Source organism: Harpegnathos saltator, unplaced genomic scaffold (genome assembly GCF_003227715.2).
Source record: "Harpegnathos saltator strain DR-91 unplaced genomic scaffold, Hsal_v8.6 scaffold384, whole genome shotgun sequence".
NCBI lineage: Eukaryota > Metazoa > Arthropoda > Insecta > Hymenoptera > Formicidae > Harpegnathos > Harpegnathos saltator.
In genome coordinates, this window is record NW_020230188.1 from 1,512,379 (window position 1) to 1,534,685 (window position 22,307).

Consider the following 22,307-nt stretch of genomic DNA (forward strand, 5'->3'; position numbering starts at 1 on the left):
GAAACTATATCTGAGCGTGCTTTTTCAGATGATTATTTCACAACACGCGCAAAGCGCAATAGCCTCGCTATCAATATTGCACGTACGCCATCGCGATCTCGATTCCAAGTCTCACGGGACCGCGAAGGAATGTTCGCCGACGTTTCTCGCGGATGCGACGCGAGCTTTGCTGCCACTTGGAGGGGGGAAAAAGGAACAAAACCCGCGGAAGAGGGTTTTATTTGACTGGGTATTGTTCACGACGCGTCACCGTCGCCGACGTCGTCATCTCGGTCTAAAGTCGTGAAATCGGAAAAGGAGCCTCGCCAGCGTTGGAATAATGATTGGCGACGACAGTTTGGGGTTGGTGGCCGCACCGCGATAGCCAACCGTTGGGGAGAGCGGGTGGGTGAGGGGGGATAACGAGTGAGTCATCGTTCAGCCAGGCCAGGCCTTAGCAGCCGCAGGTCAGGAGAGGAAGACAATTTTAGCCCACATTTCTTCCTTGCCTTCTCTCTTCTTCTCGCTTGGCGTTTCTTTATTTTTATCGCCCGCCGTTTATTCTCGTCTCGTTTCTTCCTTTCCACCCGTTTTTCGCGCTTACCACTGCGTTACCCCGTCCTCGTCCGCATCCGCGTCCGCTCCAGACGATGACGGCATCAACCCTCTCCTTCATCCTCGTCGAGTCCTTCACACCTGCGACACTGTACGTCCCAAGTCCTTCGAGGTCACGAGAGTTTGGCAGTTTCGCAAATCCCTGTACTGAAGTCTTCTTGTTTCTTGCACTCGTGGAATTTGCCCGGAGGGCAAATCCCAGCTTTTGAATCCTCGGAGGCTCTTCTACCTAGCTCCACGTTGTATTTTTGAGGTTTCATGTATCTGGATCTGTGAATGATAACATCTTCGGATTGTCGGACAGCCGCCTCATTTTTCAGCTGTTCGTGGCTTCTTGCAATTTTAGAATCTTACGTATGCTCGTGCGGAAGTTATATATGAATGATGATGTGCAACTCTAATTTACTATCCACGAAGGGTCCGCAAATACAGAACGAGGTTGTCGTGTCAGTTGTAATTATTTTGAAATATACGGGACGTATATACACCTGTGTCAATCAATAAGTTGTCTCAACGGGAGAAAAGTACCATCGAGTACGACTCTAGCGGATATAAAAGGCGATCATTGTTCAGCAATACGTTGTGCTTATGCCGTATGTTGGAAAAAAGTGCATGTGGCTTCATTCACATTAATTTTCGCACGTGAGTGACCTACGAATGAGGAAAAACTTCTCGGTGAGAAGCAATTCTCACGAATTTTCCAACTTCGTGACGATAGTTTGATATTTTTCCCATGTATACGCCGTCTATTTATCGTCACTTAGAGCGAAACAATTAGATGGCTTACCATTGTCGATCTTCTTTTATAATCATTTCCTCGATTTCATCTCGACACGTTGGTTATAGAAAAAATGACCGATTATCGTTTCCGGGAAATATTAAGTGAAATTAAGACCAGAATTACACGAACTTCTATTAATATCAGTAGTTATTAATTAATAATTGAAATTGGGCTTAAATTATATTAATTGCTGTCGCGACGTGAGAGTTATTACTATTAATTCAATGACATTGATCGCTAGATAATTAATTAATAAGCAGCCGCTGATTTTGTAAGAAAAAAAGATTATAGTCTTTTTTACAAATCACTAATGATTCGCTCGTTTCAGGTGGACACCGCGAGTTCCACAGGCGACACCGGGAACTATGCGAGGACACGCTCTTACCGAGCGGCGGTAGCAACGGTGTCGGAGGTGGCGGCGGCGGCGGCGGTGGCGGCGATCCTTCGGCGACGACGGTGAGCGGCTGCACGAGTCCCGGGCTTGGTTGTCCCGTGCTAAGCGTCTCCGTCTTACCCACACCGCAGCCCGCCGACATCGACAGTCATCCGGCGTCCCGTGTGCTGCCTTTCCTCTACCTCGGCAACGGCAGGGATGCCGCCGACCTGCAGCTACTGCGCGCGCTCGGCGCCACCCGGGTGCTGAACGTCACCTCGCAGCTGCCCGGCTACCACGAGGAACGGGGTATCACGTACAGGCAGATACCGGCCTCAGACTCCAGCCACCAGAACTTGAAGCAGTACTTCGAGGAAGCGTTCGATTTCATCGGTGAGTGGCGACTTTTGGCGGAAAGAAAGAGGACCAGTTAACACGGTCGATGAGAGCTTGTAAATATCCTGTAACAACCCTGAGCCTCACGAATAAGCAACCTTCGCAATATTCTCGACCTGTCTTGGATCCTATTTGACAACGAGAGGACCTTCAACTGGCGTTTCTCTTTTTCAAAGTCGATGCAGAACCTCCACGAGGATCTCTCGATCTTCTTGATCTCTCGGTGTCTCTGGGAAGCGCACGACGCGCTTCCGACGCGCACCGTCGCGCTGATTGCCTGTCTGGCTGATCCTTCACACATCCGGTAATATCCTCCTCGATGTCGCAGATTGCCGATGCACGCGCGAGTTCATCAGTTAAGCGGCGGTGATTTCCGCGATTGCCCGCACCGCCGCGGCAGCAGATTTCCTGCTGGCTCGTTCTTCTTCTCTGCTTCTTCTTCCGGTCGTCCCGTTTGTTCCGTTACGCGGCAAATTCGGTTGAAACGGAAACAGGGTGTAACCAGGCGTTTCCGGTGGACCATTGAACCAGAGCACGGCTGCTCTCGCTACTGGCGCGCACGCTTGCTCGCTCGCTCGCACGGGAGCCAGAAGACCAGAAGAGAGAACCTTCCATTCATGAAAGCATGAGTCATGCGCGCGCGCGTGCATCCGTGAAACGTAAGAGGCCTCCCCCTTCACCCCTGTGTCTGTGCTCTACTCTCTGGCCCCCTCCCCCTCCCCTTGCCGTCCTCTTCTTTTGCGTCGTTTCTCCTCTCACGTTTACACGCTGTTTATGCGTGCGCGCATCTGCACGGAGGGGGGTTATTGTGCGTGGAGGGAAAGCACACAGGGGGGCACAGAAGCGCAGGAGGGGGGAGGGGCAGTCATGCGTGGCGAATGTAAGGGCTGGAAAAGGGACGACAAGAACGAGAGGGAAGAAAGGGAGAGGTATGCCTGCTGCTGCTGCTGCTGCTGCTGCTGCTGCTGCTGCTACCGCCGTTGCCCCCCCCCGTGCTACGTGCAACTGGTGGAATGCCGTTGAACAAACCGACCAGCGGCACCCTCGTTCCCGCGGCCGATTTTAGCCCGGGGCTGATTTTTGACAAATTAATTCTCGCTCGCTCGTAACTCGTCCGACCTCTGATGGTCGACGAGGTGTGCGTTTTTGTTATCGGACGTAATTGTTGTCCGGCCGCTCGGGCTTGTGTAGACGCTTGTTCTTTTGTTCGTTTCCCTCTTGTAGTTGAATTACAATTCCTAAAGTACAATTCTTTGATCGCAATACACTTTGTCTTGCAAATGACGTGCTCGAGGAGAATTTCGTGAAGGAATCACCGGAGTCTCAGTTTCTCCTCATATTCACGACGAGCTTAACGTTTATTATGCATTTTTCACATTTTTCATTGCGATAATCGTCAATGAGTCACAAATATCGCACAGTCAAGCGTTAACTTTTTTCTCTTTTCTTTTAAGGATTAAATTTTTCGAATACGCGATTGCGCGATGCTGAGGAAAAATTTCCAGCCACTTGTCGAGCGTAGTCGAGCTCGCGCAGTGCGACAGAACGTCTGCAAAGTCTGCATAAGATCCGGGCGATGCAGTGACTCATTGGCGATACGATAGCGTCCCCCATGCGTTGCATAACCAAGTCGACTGTTCGGGTTTCACGGCTACTTGAGCGTTTCAGCGTTTACGAGTTCAGCTCGCCTATATTTTTCATAGTCATGCGACGCACAGCCGCCTCCGCGACTCTTGGATAATTTTCCAGTCATTCGGGCAGGCAAAAATCTCCGAGTACTCTCGAATATCCGTTCAACGTGAAATAATATTTCCATAATACTCTCCAGTGTTTGTTCCATCTTGTTGCGTTCTCAATTGTCTTCAACGTATTCGACGAGTTTTTTGCACAACGAAAAGCCTTGAGGGAACTTAAATATTTATCATTGAAATATTTATCTTGACTCTTAAATATTTACCGCATGAACTGGAATAAATACCCCGATTTCACCTTCCTGTTTCAACACTCGACACACCCGGCAACCTGGTAACTCATTTTGGTGCTTCAGAGGAAGCGCGGAAAGCCGGTAGCAGCGTTCTGGTGCACTGTCAAGCCGGCGTGTCGCGCAGCGCAACGATCGCCATCGCCTACATAATGCGGCACAAGGGCCTGTCGATGGTGGAAGCGTACAAACTGGTGAAGAACGCGCGCCCGATCATCAGCCCGAACCTCAATTTCATGGGTCAGCTGCTGGAGCTGGAGCAAGGTTTGAGGGCGTCTGGCGGCGTCGGCAGCTCCGGAGCGTCGGAGGAACCCACGACGGGTTGCCACCAGTGCAGGTGGAGTCACCAACCCAACAGCGAAGAGGTCACCTCCGGCTGCAGCGTCTGAGACCAGATCCTCCTCGTATCTCCTTTCTCTCGATGCCTCTTGAGAAAGAGGGAGTTATCAATGAGATCAGCGCCAGCGTCAATGCGCGTTCCGCAAACATATCTCGAGGCTGAGCGCGAGTATCGACGAACGATCTTCCTGCGCCTCTTCGCGATGACGACAACAACGACGACGACGGAGTCGGTAGATCGCGGCATTGGATGGTCCGCTGTCTTCGTGAAAGTTCAGTAAAGTCAGTCCGCGGGAAAAATTCCGCGAACCGCAGTGGAAGCGAGAAGAGTCCCTCTCTCGGCATCGCCCGCCGCGCGAAATCCCGGAAAGCTTCGTATTTTTCGACATTTTAATCAGCGCGTTGCCGAGGGCTCGCTCGTCCGCGCATTGTTGGTTCGTGGAGTCGGCCTCTTGACGTCTTGGCGGAGTCAGTATAAATCTTGAGATTTCCCGCGCCACGATGCGACCGTTCAATCGAGAATCAGATGAAACTGCCGTTCCGACAAAGCGACTTATCAGTCAGATCGAAGGGATGGACGTACGAGAGAAGTACACACACAGACACACATGTCCATATTCTTACGAGACGAGGATTTATTGACGAGAGAGCTGCTTGTCACGTGCCGACTTACGGACAGAGCTTTTCTATCGCGAAGAGGCGCGAGTAAAGCGGTAGAGGAGTCTATCTCACGGGAGAGTAACTTTAAGCGCGCGCTCTCTCTTTCAACTCTTCGATAATGAACAGCAGCGTGTCGGAGGACGTTCGCGCAAACACGCCACACACATACACACATACACACATATGATGAACATACTTGTACTTACGACACAGTGTTCCCTAAAATATGTCTGGTCGAGTCAGTCGGGGAAGCAAGTCTGCGTTGTCGCGAGCTTCTCGTTTGTTCAAGCAAAAGCGGTAGAGTGCTGTTTACGTAAGAGGAAGGAAAAGGAAGACGCGCGACGTCGGCGAGAATGCTCGCTTGAATGATCGATTATAGGCAGCTCTTATAATCTGGAGAGAAACTCGAAGGGAAGAATTGTTACCGAGGGGTGGAAATTTGTTCTCTGTTTAGCCGAGCGATATATTGTTAAGCCCGTTGTCATACTGATCACGTTGAAACATCGTTCCGGACGATAACTCGCGATTGCACTAACGATAACGAATGCGACAGTCGGAGACAATGTATAGCTACCCAGCGGAAGTAAACTAAAAATCAAATTTATGCGCGTGCGTGTGTGTGAAACTTGTGTTCTTCCTACCTTCCTGCCGCATAAGATAATGTGAACTCTGGCTTGCCTCTCGATTGACTTCTCCTATGAACCAGGCACGAAGTTTTGCTAGAAGAATAATCGTCCGCACGAGAAAGATAGCCGTCAAATAAATAAATGTGCACGGGGTGTCTCGGGGAAGAAACGCAATGGGATTCTCCAATCTGTAGACTAACGAAGTGATTAATTTTTTTTTCTTTTTTTTTTTTTTTTAATGGGTGGAATTTCGCAGCTGAAAAACTGCACTTTCGCAGAGGATCTTTTTCAAAGAATTTTTAATGGGAATTTTATTTTTGCGGACGGATGAAGGATCATCCCTTGTTGATCTCACGCGAGCTTTATTTTATTCGAAATTTATTATTTGATCAGAGGCGATTCTAAAAAAGAAAAAAATTGGGAGAATCCTCTTTCGAGTTTCTCGGAGAACGTATCTGCACTGCTAATGTATTTCCTTTCTCGGGACACCCTGCGCATCAGGATCACGTAAACCGGAATGTTATTTTAATGGTGATTCTCTGGATGAGGAAGAAACTGTTCATTAAATAAGATAGAAACGACCGTTAATTAGTGGCATTCGGGTAAATTAAAGAGTGAGAGGTAATGAGAGCGAATAAAGGAGGGAAAAAGATGAAAGAAATAAGGAGACACACAGGGCTGAGGGGAGAGAAAATTGATACATTGGAGACGAATCGATCGACAGCGTCAATACGAACAGGAGTTCGCTCGTTTACGCCTAATATTTCGATTGCAAAGCGGTTGATATTCGATTAAAGAAAGAAAAAAAACTAATATATCGTTCACTGGAGACATAGTTTAGTTCGTTAAGCTCCCTAGCATTTAAGGATCTGGTTGAGGTCCAACCATCGTGATCTAGTCGTTTGTTGGGATGATGATACGTACGATGCGAATACGAGACGAGAAAGCCGCGAAGCCGCTCTGTAACTTACACGGAACCCGAAGAAGAAGAGAAGTAACTGTAAGATCGTAATTATTAGACGATAAGATAAGCGTGTGATAGACATCGATCGACGCGCCTGGGGCGCTGGGATTTCTCGCTTTTGTCCCTCGTATGGGAAAGTACAAATTCACGTTCGAAAGTTCGCGTGTCCGGTAAAGTCTGATCGGCCGAATCCCTCGAAAACTTAATTTACGCCTTCCCAGTCAAACTCCAATTTCCCGCATCAAGTTCCAAGTTTAATCGTGATTCGTCACTCGCGATCTGAAAGATCGCCGTGACGCGACAAAAACTTTTTCTCTCGCGCTCTTCGTCAGCTCGACTTTTGCTTCCTCCACGAGATTAAGAAACGGTACGCGGTGCTGTGCCCCATGCGCGTCCGTCCAAACGAATCGCCCCTAGACGATATATACACGACCAAGCACGCAAGAGGAGTGCTCGAAAGTGAGCGAGAGCGAGTGAGGCTTTCGCGTGAGTGTCGCGACGCCGTTTGCAGCGTGTGTGAAAGATGTGTGAGATGAATGCCGGCGTATATATGACTGCGATCTCGCTTGCGTTCAAACGACCAACGAAAGATCATACACACACGCGGACGCCTTCGTTAACGACTTACTAATCACCGACAGACAATAACTTCGCGGCGGGTTAGCCGCGGATCGTTGAGAGAAGTCGCGACGCGCGACATGGAGTAAAGAGAGGGGAGGGGAAGGGAGGGTGAGCGAGTTCCTCGGGGATCGCGTTTGCGACGAGTTCGGTTAATTATCGATCAATTTCAAAGAACGGTACATATCAGAGCGAAAGCGTTGCCTTGCGATAAAACGACGGAGTACTGAAAATAAAAGATAAACAGAGGTAAATCGTAGTAAGGCGCACATGTTATATAATAGACAATTAAAACGACTTAAACCGATATTAGTTACCTTGCCGACGATCGAGAAGGAGTGGAGGAGCGCGAGAGTAAAGGAGGAGGAGGGGGGCAGGAGGGACGAGATAGAGGTAAAGAAGCGTGGTGTGCGTAGTACCTGTTGCATCGTAAAATATGTGTACGTATCTTGCAGTGAGAGAGACAGTGGCAAGATAGTCACTGGGCGGGATATACGACGGCTCGCGATAAACTATTGCGCCGATTCCGTTAATCAAAAGTCGATAACAACGTGCGCGCGTAATCGCGTGAGAGGCGGTTAATTAAGATTTATTCTTGTCTTCAACGACTTGTCATACCGTCATTTCCTCTCTTATCGGTCCGTTCTTGAGGGGACTGAAAAAGATTTTCTTTTATAATATATATATATATATATTATATATATATTATATATATATATTATATATATATATTATATATATATATTTTATATATATATATATATATATACATATATACATACATACTCTCTTGGTGTCAGAAGCCCGAAAATAGGATTGTATGATTAGATAACGCGAGCTTGCACTCGCTCGAGAGCGGTAATCAAAGCGATCTAGCAAACGGTGATTTATCGCGCGTCGTCGTATGTCGTTTGATTGTTAAACAATGTGCGTGCGTATGCGCGTACGCACGCACGCATGCGAAGGGTCGCTTGCCTTTTCGAGATGTGCCGAAGGAGAAGCGCTTTTTAGATTAGCATCTCTCTCTCTCTCTCTCTCTCTCTCTCTCGCAAGCCAGTCGAAGAAGCGGGTTTCACTTGAGGCGCGACGTCGATTCTATATATTTTAACGAAGTTTTATACAACGTTTTGAGAAGAGATTACACGTCTCGTGACTTTACGAAAGGCGCTCGAAAGTGAAGCCCAGGTGTGTATCGCCGTGGTTTTCTTTCTCTCTTATTTTAACGAAACGAGAGTCGCGATGATTTCGCGTTCGAAACACATACGAAACAATCCGGAGAGGATTCACAGAAATCGTGTAGTACATTTCGAAAGGATGAAAGGCGCAATGAGAGGGCAGACGTTTGAGCGAAAGAAAGAGAAAAGGGGAGTGGATTTTCGGAGTGCAAACAGAGACCCCTGTATGATCGGATCCCAACGATTTGTAATGTACAGCTACGTAGCGATTAGGAGATATTAGCGTAAAGATGTAACTATATTGCGTATGTGCGTGCAAGTATTGTATTATATCAAAAATTTATTTAGTTATTTTATGAATAAAAATGCAAACTTTGCCGGTTCACACTGGAACACAACTGCCTGCCTCTGCGTGTCATCGACCGACCGCTTCGTCCTTTTCTCTCTCTCTCTCTCTCTTTCTCTCTCTATTTTATAAATATATACGCTCGCAGGTGCGCGGAAAGTATATAGCTAGACCGTTGAAAAGTCACGCGTAGTAGACCAGATCGGAGGACTAAGAAGCAATCTCGTTATTACGGTTTCTATTTTGATGCTGTGCGAGCGGCCGGGAATTTTATCACTCCAAGTTGGAGTAAACGACGAGCGAAGATGACTAAGGCACCGATGATAAGTTCGCGCAGGAAAAAAAGCCGCACGAGAAGCGCGCCTGGTTTATCGCACTCGGGCGGTCCCACGCCCGCGAGTGAGAGGACGTGCGAGGGGTATCGAGGACAATAAATAAATACACTCACCGGGTAGCTGGCGAGATAAAAGTTCTTTCTTTAAACAATTTTACATTCTTTCGTTACATCGTTCCGCGCGTTACGTAAGTTGCCGCGGAGGTCTCCTAATGAAATGCATTGAATTAATTATTACAGAATCATCTGCGTGTCTATATGTACATAGAGTTTTGTACGACTCGCGTATAATAATAATAATAATAATAATAATCATCATCATCATCATAATATTAATAATTAGTAAGTAATATAATAATAATAAAATAATTCACATAATCTTACATCACCGTGTGTTGCAAGTATAAAACTTACGTAGAGAACATCGATTCTTACAATTATTACAATAGAAAAGGGATTAAGTCGTTTTTTCGAGTCGTCATCGGCACTTTTTTTTCTTTTCTGCAGGCTTTCAATATATACATACATATATATCTCTGCGTTGCGTTTGTTGCCCATCTGTGCATGTCTGCTGTGTTACCGCACCGAGAGAAGGTGTTGTTGCCGAATGAGGAACGAAAGAATAGCGAGATTAATCAGCGAGTAGAGACAAAGCGCAAATATATCGATATAGCAACGTGCGCGCCTGTGCCTGCGACCGAAGTTCAGCGAGTGCGAGAGATCGAACGGAAATCGAGTGAACGATGTTTTTCTTTACAAGATGGTCTCTATTGCTTTTTATAAAATATAACTTCGCATCTCGCGGCGTTACGCAGTTTTGCAGCCTTGCGAAAATACGCTCGCGTACGTCACTTTCCCTGTAAGCCGGCGCTGTGGCTGTGATTGGTTTCCGAGAGAATCGTCCGTTTCACACTCTTAATGACACTCAATCTGCGAGTTACGTGCTAAAGAGTTAGCTTTACTCTACTTAGGTATGTCTCTCTTATTGCCTAGGATGATCCACAAATCATGCATCTCGGGGAGAAGCGATACGAGAAACTCGACATCACCGCGATGCGATTAGGTGTCCTCTTGGTTTACTCAAGTAGATATCTAAGACTCTTAGCGCTATTTTTAACTTAAATTTTATTTAAGTTAAGTCTCATCGACTCCCGCGCGCGAATTACAAACTAATTCGTCTGTATCCTATTAAGTCTTCAGCCGTTCGTTATCGTTAGAAGAGAAAGGAGACGGAGAGGGGTTTATCTTGCAACGTATTTGCCGAAAATGACGAGATGCGACGTGCGAAAGGAGAATCTCGGTACTATTATACCGAATTTATACTTTGTCAAGCAAAATCGGGAGAAGTGTTGCGAAGGAAACTACGCGGTTAATATTATAGAAACAATTTCCTAAGAAGTACAAGGTCGACACTCGTCGACTCGGAGAGAAAACGAAGGGCAATGCTCGAATTACGATTTTCGCCTCGCGCAAGGAAAGAATCCCGTTAGGGAAGAAAGCGCAAGAAACAGAGATCACGACGGGAGAGACGTCGGGACGTTCAATAATGTTAAGCCGACATTTTGCGCTCGCAACCTCGCAACTTTGCGAGCTCTCGAACGAAGAATCAAGCATCGAACGTAAAGCTCAAGAAATACACGCGTCGTATCGCATGACGAGTATCAACAACAATTAAAGATAATTAACATACAATTCAGTCGTTCGCTTCGAACGAAGCTGCGCGAATTGACTCGAGCGAGAGAAACGATATCGAGATACAACGCAGGAAAAGAAAAAGAAAGGAAAGAGAAGAGAATCGCGAGGAGAGGAGAGAAAAGAACGCGCGCGCGCGCGCGCGACGCGGGCGCGTCGCAGCGATGCGCGACTTATGGCTCATCCTGTTAGCTGCTCGATGATTATCGTAAGGAGCGCAGAATCAATAGGGCGTGTGTGATTCTTGCGACGGGAGAGGGAATTCAATTGCTGGCTAATGCGGCCATTGCGCGGATCAGCGTGGCGTTCTCCTCGCGAAGCCGCTCGCGCTCCACGGCCATCTCGTGCTGCTGCTTCAGCAGACGCGCCTCGAGCGCCATGATTTTGTGGTCCCGATCCTCCAGAAGGGACAGCAGCCTCCTGTTCTCCTCCTGCGCCCGCTCGATCAGCTGGAAGTCGCGGAGTTAATTAATCGCGTTTCATCGACGCAACCGGCACCGCCGACCGCGCTCGCATCTTCGTTCATTCAAGAAGTGATTAGTGATGAATTAAGGACTGTCGGCAATTAAAAGGACTCGTTGAACGAATTGAAATCACCGGTGACTAAACAAATGTATCAATTTGTTCAGTGACAAAAGCTTGTCATCAGCCGATGAATCTGTTTGAATAAATTTGCTGATAAAACCTCACGCACGCATTACTGGGATTCATTGATGACTCGATTTGTCAATTGAAGCAATTACCTCGTGCGGATTGTCGCCCGTCGGTGTCGGCAATCTCGGCCTGCCGGTCGCGTTGACGGATGCCTGCGGCGGCGGCGGCGGCTCGTGATTACCGTGGTCCGACTGGTTGATGCTGTCGGACTGATTGAGAGAATCGAACTCCTCGTCGTCGGCCTCGAGATCCGAGTGACTAAAACGCACAGGTCGACGATCGCGTGTAATTACGTGTCGCTCTCAACGCGCATACTGCTCCGTAGTCTCCTACGTTCAGTATCTCGGTATTTCCGCCGTCTACAGATTGCGCATTAGGCACGACCGTCGATGCGGATACAAAGGATATACCGTGCGCTTTGATTCCAGCGCGGATACGCGTCGTATCGCCGCGCTGTAATTAAAGGACGCTTCTGCTCTCCACGTCGGGAGACGTGGTCGATTGAAGGTACTCCAGAGCGGAAGAGAGAAAGAGAGAGAGAGAGAGAGAGAGAGAGAGAAAGAGAGAGAGAGAGAAAGAGTCAATGATATATTCAATTGGAAAGTCTGGACGATTGTTGCCAATTGAATTCCACTAGATTGGACTCGATTGTCTCCCGCATATTTATATCCTTTGTATCGCAACAAGTCCTTCGTGTGTTCGGATTTCTTCCGTTTTCACGGGTGAATTTCTTTCTTCGCTATCTCACCGTTGTGCTCTCCGCGTTAACGCTCAACAATTGTAACAGTATTATCGGTTACACGGGAATGTACGTACGCTGGATTTCAGATAAGGCAACGGATCCGGTGATCCGTTAATCGAGATCCTACTAGCTCTATCGTACTTCGTACAGGTCGTGCCTAATCGTAGTTCACCTGTTTACGATAATGACGCACTTACCAACTGTGCCTAACTATACATGACCTGTATGAAGTACGGTAGTGCCTAGAAAGCAGTCGTGGTTCATTAAAAAAGACAATCAAAGACAGCTACTGCGCTAATTAACACAGACACGCTTTCGCAATTATCGTTAATTGACGTGCGAAGTGTGTGCAAGATACCTTTTGTTTCGCCTCTGCGTGTACATTCGAGCGGTCCGTTCCTGAAACATGCGCGTTCTTTGAGTATCTGGCCGGAGGAGCAGAGAAAGTGAAGAATAGAAAAGAGGAGAGAGAGAGAGAGAGAGAGAGAGAGAGAGGGAGAGAGAGAAAAAAAGAGAGAGAGAGAGAGAAAGAGAGAGAGAGACGCTCGAAATTTGTCGATCCGTGCAAGACTGAAACGCGCTCAGCCGCTAGGCTGGGTGGTGTCGTTTCTCTTTCGTCGCGAGGACTATCGTTCGCGCGACAGCCTTGCCTAGTCGATCATGCTGTTCCGTTGCGGTAATAATGAGCAAACATTTGTCGCAAATCGTACGAGTTGATCTCAGACCATCTCCGCGAATTTCTCTCGCGACACGGACAAGCGTCCGCGCTTGTCAGGACATCCGGCGCGGCGCATGTAAGAAGATAAGGAGTTGGCATTGGCCGCACTTACTTCGATCAATTCGTGATCAAGAAATTCATTGTGATGCGTGTTGTGCTTAGTTTCGAGGCAAGTGCCGCTAAGTTCCTCCTCGTCCTCGCCCGTACTACCACCAGTGCTCTGAGGAATTATGCGTTTTACCAAATGTCGGAGACACTTGTACAACATTTACACATGAAAGAACAGGGTGAGATATATCCCATAAGTAATGGCGGCATATATCGCCCGTCTTAGCGTTATAATTCAAGAGAATCACTTGTACTATCTTAATCTCGATCGGAGTATCCCGTCAATCTCGTCGATACCGATAGAGGACGAATAATGACGACGACGACAGACAAACCGGCGAATCGGAAAGCCGACTAGGAAGATTCTCCTTTGAGGTCTAAGAACTGAGTAATCACTTGTCGTCGCTCTTCTCACGTCTAACGGATCGCTCGTCACCGCGAGAGGAGTCTCTTTCCTTACGAAATTTCGATCGAAGGGCGAGCCGCCCTTTTTCGCAATTCTTCGACTGAAGAGAAAGAGGGTGAGAGATATCGGTTATCTCTTCGTAATTAAGAGTCACGCGAAGCGCATTTCTAGGGGCCTAAAATTCCGTGAGTTCCGGGATCTTAAGAGCCGCGGTCGTTACGCGCTACGCAATCCTACGCAATCTAACGTCGCGCGGTTACTTATGAAAGGGGATGACTGACGGTAACAATGGCGAACCTCTGTCGACGGTAAATGCACGACCCCTGTGCTACGCCGTTTTTCTCGTAGTTTCCGTCGGTCGCGTTGCTGCTTCCCCTTGTTTATGTGCGTTGGCCTGTGCAAACAGGATACGACACTAAAGACACTAGAACGAGATCCAGAGAAAGTATTAGGCAATTACGTAAAGTTCCGTGTATCAAATATGTGGGCTAATGGACACTCCAAGCACGATAAATAATGAAGATCTCTTATGGTCTCTTATCGGTTCCACAAGCGCATGCGATCGCGACCTACGTACCGGCCGGTCACGCGTTTATCCTGCTTCCTGATGATCGGCTTGCTCTGCGGATTTTCGTGATCAGGTGGAAGCACAGGATTCGAGCTCGCGTCGTAAGCGCCCTGCGACTCCTCCACATCCGGTGTACTCTCTGAAAGACAAAGCGTTAGGAGCGATTAGCGATAAGGACGCGACAAGGTCGGTAATGCCTCGAATGCTTGCATCACTGAACTGGATCTGAACATTATCAGTATATTACAGCTTAGCTCTCTATGTCATCAACGCACACATACAGAAATCATTGGTGTTAATTACTACTGCAATTTAGCTATCATGTCATTGTCATTTGTCTTTTCGAGTTCTTGAGGAATTATGATTGGCAGTTTCTGCTTCTGGACAAAGATCTTTGGTTGCAAATATTTTTAGCGAAAAGCTTCCAGTTGCCAAAAGGATGTCAGTCAGTCACTTTAGTTGGAACAAAGTTCTATGATTTCACTAAATCCAAACTAAATTATTTATTTATCTGAGACGGATAAGCTATCGTATTTACACTTCAAATTTTGCGCATAAAACCCTGAAAATCTATAGATCCGACAATTTAGAGGTCCAAAGTTACAAACTTGTAGGTTTCTACAACAATTCATAGTATCGAAATTTCAGACTTGCACAAACTAGGATTAAAACTTCCTAAACTTCAAGTTTCTAAACTGTAATTGTAAATACTCCTATACACACGTACTTTGAAAGCTTATGGAAGACGCATCTCCTGTCCTCGGTGGACCTACTCTGGCCCTCGCGGTCCTGATCCTCGATCTCCTGGACGTCAACTCGAAGTCATTCTCAAAGTCCTCCTGGCTGACGGAGCTGGACGCCATGCCGGTGACGTCGCTGCAACACGAAAATCTTGCTCGTGAGTCCGCACTCGCGGTACGTACAGCACTGTCAAGAGTGTGCCGAGTGTGTGCAAAGAGAAAAAAATGGGTCCTTACAAAAAATACCTGGACATCTGAACAAAGGGGTAGGTTGTGTGACGTGCGATACCTGTGGAGATGATCGTCCGGCAGTCCTGTTTTAGTGGAGCCTAGCGCTCAGATTTTAGGCTACCGTTCAGGACTCGTCTGAGAAAAAGGGAGAAGGAAGAAAAGTCGAGAAGAGAGCATGAAGAAGAGACACAAGAGCTCGCGTGCGGAAGAGCAAAAAAGACTACACACGCGCGCGCGCGCGCGTATACACACACACACACACACACACACACACACACACACAACTCGCACCAAAAGAAACGAAAACGAGAAATGTGCGCAGGTAAGAAAGCGAACGCAAAATCCAGAGCGAATTTGATGGAGGAATCACCTGAAGAGGAGGCCCTCGGCTGCCGATCCGGTGACTCACTGCGGTGACCCGAATCAGGAATTGACAGCTGTCAGCCGACGTGAACGACAACCATAAACATCGGCCGGAATGAGCCGAGCATAGTTAGAGCGTAGCCGCTAGTTAGATCGGCGTATCGATCGTCGGTGCTGGAAGGCAGGCAGGTCGAGGGAATCGAGGAAGGCGCTTTTCGTCGACAGTAGACTATACACACTACTATAGAACCTGCTAGTAACTGCCAGTAACTGCTGGTGACTAGTTCTCCCTCTTTCTCTCCTTCTGTTGATGGCTGCTCCACCAGCAGACACGTAACGGAGAGGTATGGTGTTGGACCCCTCGTGAGAAAAATAACGGGTAGTGTTTAGGAAACGAGGCAAAGGTCGAATGAGCGTTGCGATTCATTGCCAACGTGCTTTGTGACTCAATGAATGACGAGTGACGTGAGAGAGACTCAAAAGTGTAAAATAGAAAATCTGTAAAATACGAGAAATGTATCTTAGCACGAGCCTGTTTAACCAATCACGTGGGAGATGACGATATGCAAACATGCGCACAAAGTCTCTCGGAGGAATTTAACACACTACCGCCATCCAGTTCTCTGTCGTTTATAGGTCGGTGAGGGTCCGCTTTTCTGATGCAATCCGTTTCGGTCTGTGTACATCGTGGAAAATTTTGAGAATTGTTGGATCCCCGTCGTGCATTTCCCGTCTCAATCGCCCAAATCGCTGCGATAAAGTGACATTTTTTCTCCTAAGGAAAGAGAATATACAAAAAGCAACAACATGACAGAGGAAGATTCAGTAAAGTATCTCCAATACGGATATTTGGAAACACGTGTGCACAATCGGATTGAAATACCTTATCATTTCTTCAGAATTGTTCCCTAAAGAATTTCTTCTCGTAATCTTAATTTTTCTCCGTTATTTTCCCATACCATGTTTTTCCATGAAAGATTTACTATGTACCATAGTTTGCTTATTTCTATTTATGATAAATTTTTAGGTATTTGATCACAACATGAAAAAAAAGAAGAAGAAAAAGAAGATCACCTTTGATCTGGATGCAGACTTCAATGAAGGAGGCAGTAATGATGATGCAACGGAGGATACTATAGTGGAAGATATTGTGACAGAAGATAAAGAGAATCAAGAACCAGAGCCAACTACTATCGAGGATGATGGAGCAATGGATTTGGAAAACTTTGGTAAAAAGAAAAAGAAGAAGAAGAAAGTGTTTAATTTCGATGAATTGGAAACAACTTTGCCTGACACAAAAAAGGAGGTGAGGAACAATTCTGGAAAGTATGTATTCTCATAAATGGTATTTGTACTTGCTATATTTTTTATTGTTCTTATCCTGCTTATATCTATTTCACATATATTCTATTGATTATCAAACAGGAACCTGTAGAGCAACAGACAGAGGAAATTACGATGGATGATGATTTAGATTTAGACATGGACTTCTCCAAGACTAAGAAAAAGAAAAAAAAGAAAAAGGATCTTGATGAGTTAGTGGCAGAAGAAGAGCGTAAAGAGACTGAAGAGAAAGATAATTGTATGTACCATAAATATATAGTTACTTTGACACTTTTTGTATCTGGTTGTTTATATTATTCAATCTTTGTTAACATGCTGCACTGAATCTGAGCGAAGTGCAGAGTATGGTAAGGTATTTGCTCAATGTTTTCATATTATATCAAGAATATGATTATATGATAATCATATAACAAACATATCATGGACTATGATTATTCTTCAATTATTTTAGCATTCACATATTTAATAATAGTATCAAACTCTCAAAATTCCAAAGTTTGTTTTTCTATATCTTTTATAAATTTTTTTCTATTTTTCAATTTAAATAAAAGTAAACATTTATTTAATATTTATTCTTCCCTTAGTGGAGGAGGCAAGTTCGTGGGCAGCCTCAGACAGGGACTATACATACGAGGAATTGCTGATTAGAGTGTTCACTATTTTACGAGAAAAAAACCCTGACATGGTAGCTGGTAAGAAACAAAAATTTGTCATGCGTCCACCACAGGTAGTGCGCATTGGAACGAAGAAAACTTCCTTTGCCAATTTTACTGAGGTATGTGTCACGATATGAATTGAAACGAGACTAATGGCATTGAATTAGTAAATACAAAATTATAAAATACATGAAAGACCAACTCGAGACCAGCAGCCGAAAGGCAAGTGCCAATCTATACAAGTTTCTTTATTTTGTAGATTTGTAAAACGTTGCACAGACAACCAAAACATCTATTAGACTTTTTGCTCGCCGAATTGGGAACGAGTGGTTCGGTAGATGGAAACAATCAGTTGATCATCAAGGGTCGTTTTCAACAGAAACAAATAGAAAATGTCCTTAGGCGATATATCAAGGAATACGTCACGTGTCATACGTGTCGCTCGCCGGATACCATCCTTCAAAAAGATACTCGGCTTTTCTTTTTACAGTGCGAAACCTGCGGGTCGAGATGCTCGGTCACCAGTATAAAATCTGGCTTCCAGGCAAGTTATTCTCTTATTCAAACGCGAAATAGCGCATTAAAGATGATCGTATTTGTTATTGATTGATCAATAATTAATAACACTCGATGTATGATGACAAACGAAATGATTATTTACGTCGAAGCGCGGCAATATCCTAAACGCGAATTTCTTGTGTTTTTTCAGGCTGTCACAGGAAAACGTGCTGCTATGCGTGCGAAAACTGCCTAAACGATCTTCCGCAAGTCTTCTCATTGATTTTCGCAAGACGCCTGTTGTGCTTTATTTAAAGTTGCTCCGAGTGCAGTCCTATAGAAAAAGAGAAAGCTTGAATCCTCACCAAACGAGAATATTCTCTGAATTATCTAAAAGTGCAAGAAGTTGCTGAGATACGAGTTAAACGCTATGAGACGTAAATCAAGTATTTAAGCGACTACATCTCGAATCGGTTGAAGCATAGGAATTTAGGTGGTATTAGAAAGTATTAGATAGTATTAAATTAACAAATTTATAAATTTTATTACAAAACATAGTATGAAAGTGGATTTTTTAACGATTTGATTTTCGACTTATTAACGATCTTTAAACACCGATATCTTCACATTGCTTCTAATCAATTGAATGAATTTTAAAGAAAATTTGTCGTTTGATGCCTTAATTTATAGAGTGTCTTTAAATTTATAATAATTTGAATCTTAACGTCCCGAAGAGAAACATAAGATTTATTCGGTCTCAAGTAATCTCCCAATGAAATGAAGAACGATAAAGATTTACTCAAAACATACAATCTCTCCGCATCAAGCTCGTCTGCTAATAAACAACGGTTTAGATATAAAGTGTTGAAGAGTACCTGATCGTTATTATCAATAGGGCTAAGCAGTGATTTGTTATACTTTTTTGCGTATACAGTAACTTCAAGTCAGACCACCATGCGTATGCGAGATGAATAGCAAGTCGGCAAAATTCTTCAAAATGAGCGCGGAACGTCCCCTTTTACAATCCGTTCGACTACTCCGCGATCGATTCTGTAAGTTATGTGCATCCTCGTGTTCTTTCGGAATCGGAAGATTCGGTTGAACGGTCGAACGAGTTTCGCTTTGATACGAGTAACATTTTTGCAGTGCAATATTGACATATTTTACTATCTCATAATATAACTGATATTGTATAACATAACGTAGCGACGTGTACATATATCTGAACAAAATAACACTGCTAGAGCATTTGCAACATTTTTGTAACATCGTAATCGACTAGTCGTAAAAGATTTTAATAAGCACGAAAAAGTCGCCGTAGAAAGTTGTGTAATCTGAAGAAAGGAAGAAAGAGAAACGAAAGGTTCGGAAGCGCAGGTGCAATCTCGAAATTTATAGATAGTCACTCTCTCTCTCTCTCTCTCTCTCCACTTGTTCATAAGGTCATCGTTTAACCAATTGATTTACCAAGTCGGGACTCGAGTTTCACGACGCTGCAAATGCTCACGCCGCTCTTGTAAACGGACTGTTTTGTATAACGTGATACTTGCGATCCTCGTCATTATTCTGTAGCGATTAACGTCTCTGTGGTCTCCGATAGAATCTCCTGATAGAGTGTACCGCGTTCAAGTTCCTAAGAGGAGAGCGACTGGTGCGAACATGTTCGAAGTCGAGGTCGTCTTCATCGCGATGTGTCGCGACATGTCAACTCGTACCTCATCACAAGCACCACTGCTCTTAGGCATTGACCCTGACGCGATTGTTATTTCGTCGAATCGCTCCTGCGCTTGTCTTTGCATATACTCGTCCATAATCATGTTATCCAGGCGCGACATGAACGAAATTTTGTACGATGCCTGCGTCATTTCTGCCAACACGTAATCTGAAAATAGCGAGGGAGTGGCCCTAGCTAAGAACGTTAGGACGTAAATCGAAGAATCTGCGAGCGCGTGAAGATGCGAGGTTTTCACGCGATGTGGAAGTGTGTGTGTGTGCGTGTGAAAATGTATGTGAGTAGGGTGAGAGAAGATTTTAGAGAATTTAATGGTTGAATGTATCAGACGTAATTGTTGTTGCACACTGTAAAAGCCATGCGCTCACGTTCAGGTTGCGTGCGTCTTCAACGAGCAGTCGTTTTTTTTTTTAGAGCCAATGGGTGCGTTCAGCGGAGAAAACCGCTCACTGAGCGATTAGTGACTATTATTTTCCTTATTGTTATCCTTACATTCAGAGCTACTGAGCGATGCGCTCACTCGCAACATATTGAGTGAGCGGTCGCCATTTTTCTCATCATAAATATTTGTCGTTACCTTTACTGATCAGTCTCCGATCCAACATGACGTAGCCCATGAAGAAAATAACAAAGAAAATAATCATATAAATCCAAATATATATAGCGGAGAATGTCAAAGATGGTGTAGAATACATTGTAACTGACACGTATGAATTATATTTATAAAAATATTTAATAATTACAAAACACATAAGCGTGTAGACGGGCGTAATATTTAGTACGTTTATCTGACATTTTTTCCGCCCAACAAAATCGAACAGAACTCTGATCAGTTGCGCTCAGATTTCTACTGCTCACTCATCGGGTGCTCAACTGTTGTGCAACTGTTGAGCTTCGTGAACGCACCCATTGATTCCAAAAAGTTGCATCGTACGTACGCATCTTGTTTCGACTGACAGACGCTCGTACAAGCCGTGATCCAATTAGCACTACCTGCGCGTTATCATCTCTCCCCTTCTTGATGAGAATTGCGACAGACTTGAGATCGTCGGGGTGTCGCCTCTCCATTGTTGACTTAGGACGTTAACGAATGCGAACTGATGTTGTTTCGTGAAACATTATTCAGTGGAAAAACGGTACCGTTCCCTGTGTCAAGTATTCTGTTCTCCCACATTAAAGTAATCAGTTGCTGGTCGACGTTAACAAGGTCTAATCCTTTGATACCTTTGATACCACTCTTTGATATCTTCCACCGTCCGCCACCTTCACACCTTGTCGATTCACTCCGTCGCGAGAATTTCCCGAAACGAGGATGCAAGTCGTGGTAGAAAAACGAGAAACGAGAGAGGATCGTGTCTGATTCAAGAGAGATTCCTGTTCAAGAGGGTATAGTTAATTTATATAATCTGGGACGACGGAATCGATATGTGCGGAGAGGATAATGCATTACTTGGACACTGTAATCGGAATAATTATTACGCGAATCGTTTCGAGCTCAGTAAACACTAATTAACAGTAACAATGCATCAATGTTATAGTTTTGTACTCAACAATGTAATGATTATATACAAACATGTGTTGTATTACACTTACATTGCTCTCTCTCTCTCTCTCTCTCTCTATGTTTCTTTCTCTCTCTATGTAGAAAATTATAATATTAATGTATTGTTACTCTGTAAATTAGTGTTTACTAATTAACAAGTTGCTCGATATTAGTTAGCCAACTTTATCGAATAATAAATCAGCCATGAACACACACTTATTTATTGGGCTTTGAGTAAACAACCTGACCATTAAGATTTCAGTGAACATACTATCAATGTATTAGTAATACTTCGAAGTTCTCGATTAACTATAAAGTTTCAAGCTACATGTTTATTATGACTATTGATTAATTCAGAAAACTGGAATGTTTTTCTTTTTCTTCCAAAAACGAATAATCGGCCTATCGATAGTGAGCAAGGAGAGCTGTCTAATTTCATGGACTTCCATAAAAGTGAAATTTATGTATTACCACGTTAAGTATCTAAATCTTTTTGACTGGGACGCGTTGTAACCCGAGAGGCTGCGACGCTTCTGCGATCATCCATCTCAGCGCGCGCTCATTCGTCATATTTCTGTAATTAATAACTCGATAATTATTGCGAATTTTGGAAAATGGTACGAGACTTTTGTGTTTGTTTTAATCCAATTTACCTTCACACTTCGGCTTGGCAGCTAATTACCGGACACCCTGTATATTTAATTTAAACATAATATTATGTTAATATATTAAAATATTTTATTGGGTAATGCGTATTTTTTCATAACATTTTTTATAACATTTTTTATATAATATTTTTGTGTGCGTATGTTCATTAAAATATAAATAATATTTAATTTCATAATGATTATTAGTATCGCACGATGTTTAATTTGAACTTATATGTTAATGTATTCGAAAATTTGATATTTAATACATACTTTTATTTTTCTGCTCCCGTCCTCCCGCCATTTTTTCAGATCATCGAGCAAAGTCTGGCATAGAGATTGCTGTGTGAACTGTGATTGTAACACGGACATAAACCGCCAGAAAGTGGATGTAGCACGGATTTCCACCACATGCAGATTTTACCACCGAAACCGCCAGAAAGTGGATGTAGTATTGTAGTTCCCCTCTCAAAATAGA

The 22,307-nt window shown here is 44.6% G+C and overlaps 3 protein-coding genes and 1 long non-coding RNA gene across 13 annotated transcripts in view; 2 read left to right on the forward strand and 2 right to left on the reverse strand.

Moving 5' to 3' along the window:
• LOC105185759 (dual specificity protein phosphatase 10) overlaps nucleotides 1-7,608 on the forward strand; it is a 29,067-nt gene extending 21,459 nt beyond the window's left edge. For both annotated transcript variants that reach the window (XM_025300779.1, XM_025300780.1), the window contains 2 exons: nucleotides 1,704-2,141; nucleotides 4,192-7,608. In XM_025300779.1, coding sequence (XP_025156564.1) covers nucleotides 1,704-2,141; nucleotides 4,192-4,514 — 761 coding nt within the window. In that variant the 3' untranslated portion in view covers nucleotides 4,515-7,608. The remainder of the gene's footprint in view (nucleotides 1-1,703; nucleotides 2,142-4,191) is intronic.
• A 1,697-nt stretch (nucleotides 7,609-9,305) lies between these two features.
• Nucleotides 9,306-15,645, reverse strand: LOC105185761 (PRKC apoptosis WT1 regulator protein). 7 transcript variants are annotated; one of them, XM_025300783.1, is made up of 10 exons: nucleotides 15,417-15,645; nucleotides 15,105-15,181; nucleotides 14,803-14,951; nucleotides 14,085-14,214; nucleotides 13,805-13,931; nucleotides 13,106-13,213; nucleotides 12,634-12,674; nucleotides 12,473-12,517; nucleotides 11,623-11,791; nucleotides 9,306-11,328 (listed from the first exon to the last, which is right to left on the reverse strand). In XM_025300783.1, the coding sequence occupies exons 3-10, from the start codon at nucleotides 14,936-14,938 to the stop codon at nucleotides 11,143-11,145; spliced, it is 942 nt and encodes a 313-aa protein (XP_025156568.1). In that variant the 5' UTR covers nucleotides 14,939-14,951; nucleotides 15,105-15,181; nucleotides 15,417-15,645; the 3' UTR covers nucleotides 9,306-11,142. The 7 variants fall into 7 exon arrangements, with proteins under 7 accessions (XP_025156568.1, XP_011143814.1, XP_011143811.1 ...); XM_011145512.2 differs by having other exon boundaries at nucleotides 13,805-13,901; nucleotides 15,053-15,181; XM_011145509.2 differs by having other exon boundaries at nucleotides 15,053-15,181; nucleotides 15,417-15,644.
• A 22-nt stretch (nucleotides 15,646-15,667) lies between these two features.
• On the forward strand, nucleotides 15,668-20,842 carry LOC105185760 (eukaryotic translation initiation factor 2 subunit 2). 3 transcript variants are annotated; one of them, XM_025300782.1, is made up of 8 exons: nucleotides 15,668-15,753; nucleotides 16,046-16,234; nucleotides 16,437-16,715; nucleotides 16,835-16,991; nucleotides 17,068-17,100; nucleotides 17,338-17,528; nucleotides 17,669-17,953; nucleotides 18,119-20,842. In XM_025300782.1, the coding sequence occupies exons 2-8, from the start codon at nucleotides 16,217-16,219 to the stop codon at nucleotides 18,161-18,163; spliced, it is 1,008 nt and encodes a 335-aa protein (XP_025156567.1). In that variant the 5' UTR covers nucleotides 15,668-15,753; nucleotides 16,046-16,216; the 3' UTR covers nucleotides 18,164-20,842. The 3 variants fall into 3 exon arrangements, with proteins under 3 accessions (XP_025156567.1, XP_025156566.1, XP_011143810.1); XM_025300781.1 differs by lacking the exon at nucleotides 15,668-15,753 and having other exon boundaries at nucleotides 15,766-16,234; XM_011145508.3 differs by lacking the exons at nucleotides 15,668-15,753; nucleotides 17,068-17,100 and having other exon boundaries at nucleotides 15,770-16,234.
• A 548-nt stretch (nucleotides 20,843-21,390) lies between these two features.
• Nucleotides 21,391-22,294, reverse strand: LOC112589034 (uncharacterized). The gene is made up of 3 exons (XR_003113207.1): nucleotides 22,103-22,294; nucleotides 21,836-21,872; nucleotides 21,391-21,756 (listed from the first exon to the last, which is right to left on the reverse strand). It is a non-coding gene; the product is annotated as an uncharacterized LOC112589034 (long non-coding RNA).
• Between the last annotated feature and the right edge of the window lie 13 nt (nucleotides 22,295-22,307).

What these genes read in the sequence shown, in the direction of transcription:
- LOC105185761 (XM_011145509.2), bottom strand. An exon ending in TGCATTTACCGTCGACAGAG is followed by an intron (nt 13,214 to 13,804) that starts GTTCGCCATTGT and finishes ATAATTCCTCAG; the next exon opens with AGCACTGGTGGTAGTACGGG. An exon ending in ACGCAGAGGCGAAACAAAAG is followed by an intron (nt 12,518 to 12,633) that starts GTATCTTGCACA and finishes ACTGCTTTCTAG; the next exon opens with GCACTACCGTACTTCATACA.
- LOC105185760 (XM_025300782.1), top strand. An exon ending in TGAGCGAAGTGCAGAGTATG is followed by an intron (nt 17,101 to 17,337) that starts GTAAGGTATTTG and finishes TTCTTCCCTTAG; the next exon opens with TGGAGGAGGCAAGTTCGTGG. An exon ending in GTATAAAATCTGGCTTCCAG is followed by an intron (nt 17,954 to 18,118) that starts GCAAGTTATTCT and finishes GTGTTTTTTCAG; the next exon opens with GCTGTCACAGGAAAACGTGC.